General features: G+C 47.9%; 1 protein-coding gene across 7 annotated transcripts in view; it reads left to right on the top strand.

The window, feature by feature from the left end:
- AHNAK (AHNAK nucleoprotein) overlaps positions 1 to 307 on the top strand; it is an 81,934-nt gene that overhangs the window by 13,955 nt on the left and 67,672 nt on the right. For 2 of the 7 annotated variants that reach the window (XM_040256012.1, XM_040256011.1), the window contains exon 6: positions 1 to 303. This exon is cut by the window's left edge and continues 1 nt beyond it. The exons of 2 other annotated variants lie outside the window; for them this stretch is intronic. In XM_040256012.1, the coding sequence (XP_040111946.1) occupies positions 1 to 303 (303 nt within the window). The remainder of the gene's footprint in view (positions 304 to 307) is intronic. 3 more of the 7 variants (XM_040256014.1, XM_040256013.1, XM_040256015.1) reach the window with 2 other exon arrangements.

The raw sequence follows: 307 nt of genomic DNA, 5'->3' as shown, positions 1-307 counted from the left end.
TTGATCTTAACCTGAAGGGCCCCAAAGTGAAGGGAGATGTTGATGTGTCTTTACCAAAAGTGGAAGGTGAGATGAAAGTTCCTGAAGTGGATATTAAAGGCCCCAAGGTGGACATTGATGTCCCAGATGTGGACGTTCATGGCCCTGACTGGCACCTGAAGATGCCCAAGATAAAAATGCCCAAGATGAGCATGCCTGGCTTCAAAGGAGAAGTCCCAGAAGTGGATGTGAACCTGCCCAAGGCTGATATAGACATCTCTGGACCCAAGGTGGACATTGATGTTCCAGATGTGAACATTGAAGGTCC

The sequence above is a fragment of the Oryx dammah genome, unplaced genomic scaffold (genome assembly GCF_014754425.2).
Source record: "Oryx dammah isolate SB20612 unplaced genomic scaffold, SCBI_Odam_1.1 HiC_scaffold_15, whole genome shotgun sequence".
NCBI classification, from domain to species: domain Eukaryota; kingdom Metazoa; phylum Chordata; class Mammalia; order Artiodactyla; family Bovidae; genus Oryx; species Oryx dammah.
The sequence above is the reverse complement of the archived record's forward strand: the minus strand, read 5'-3'. Positions and strand labels throughout refer to the sequence as shown.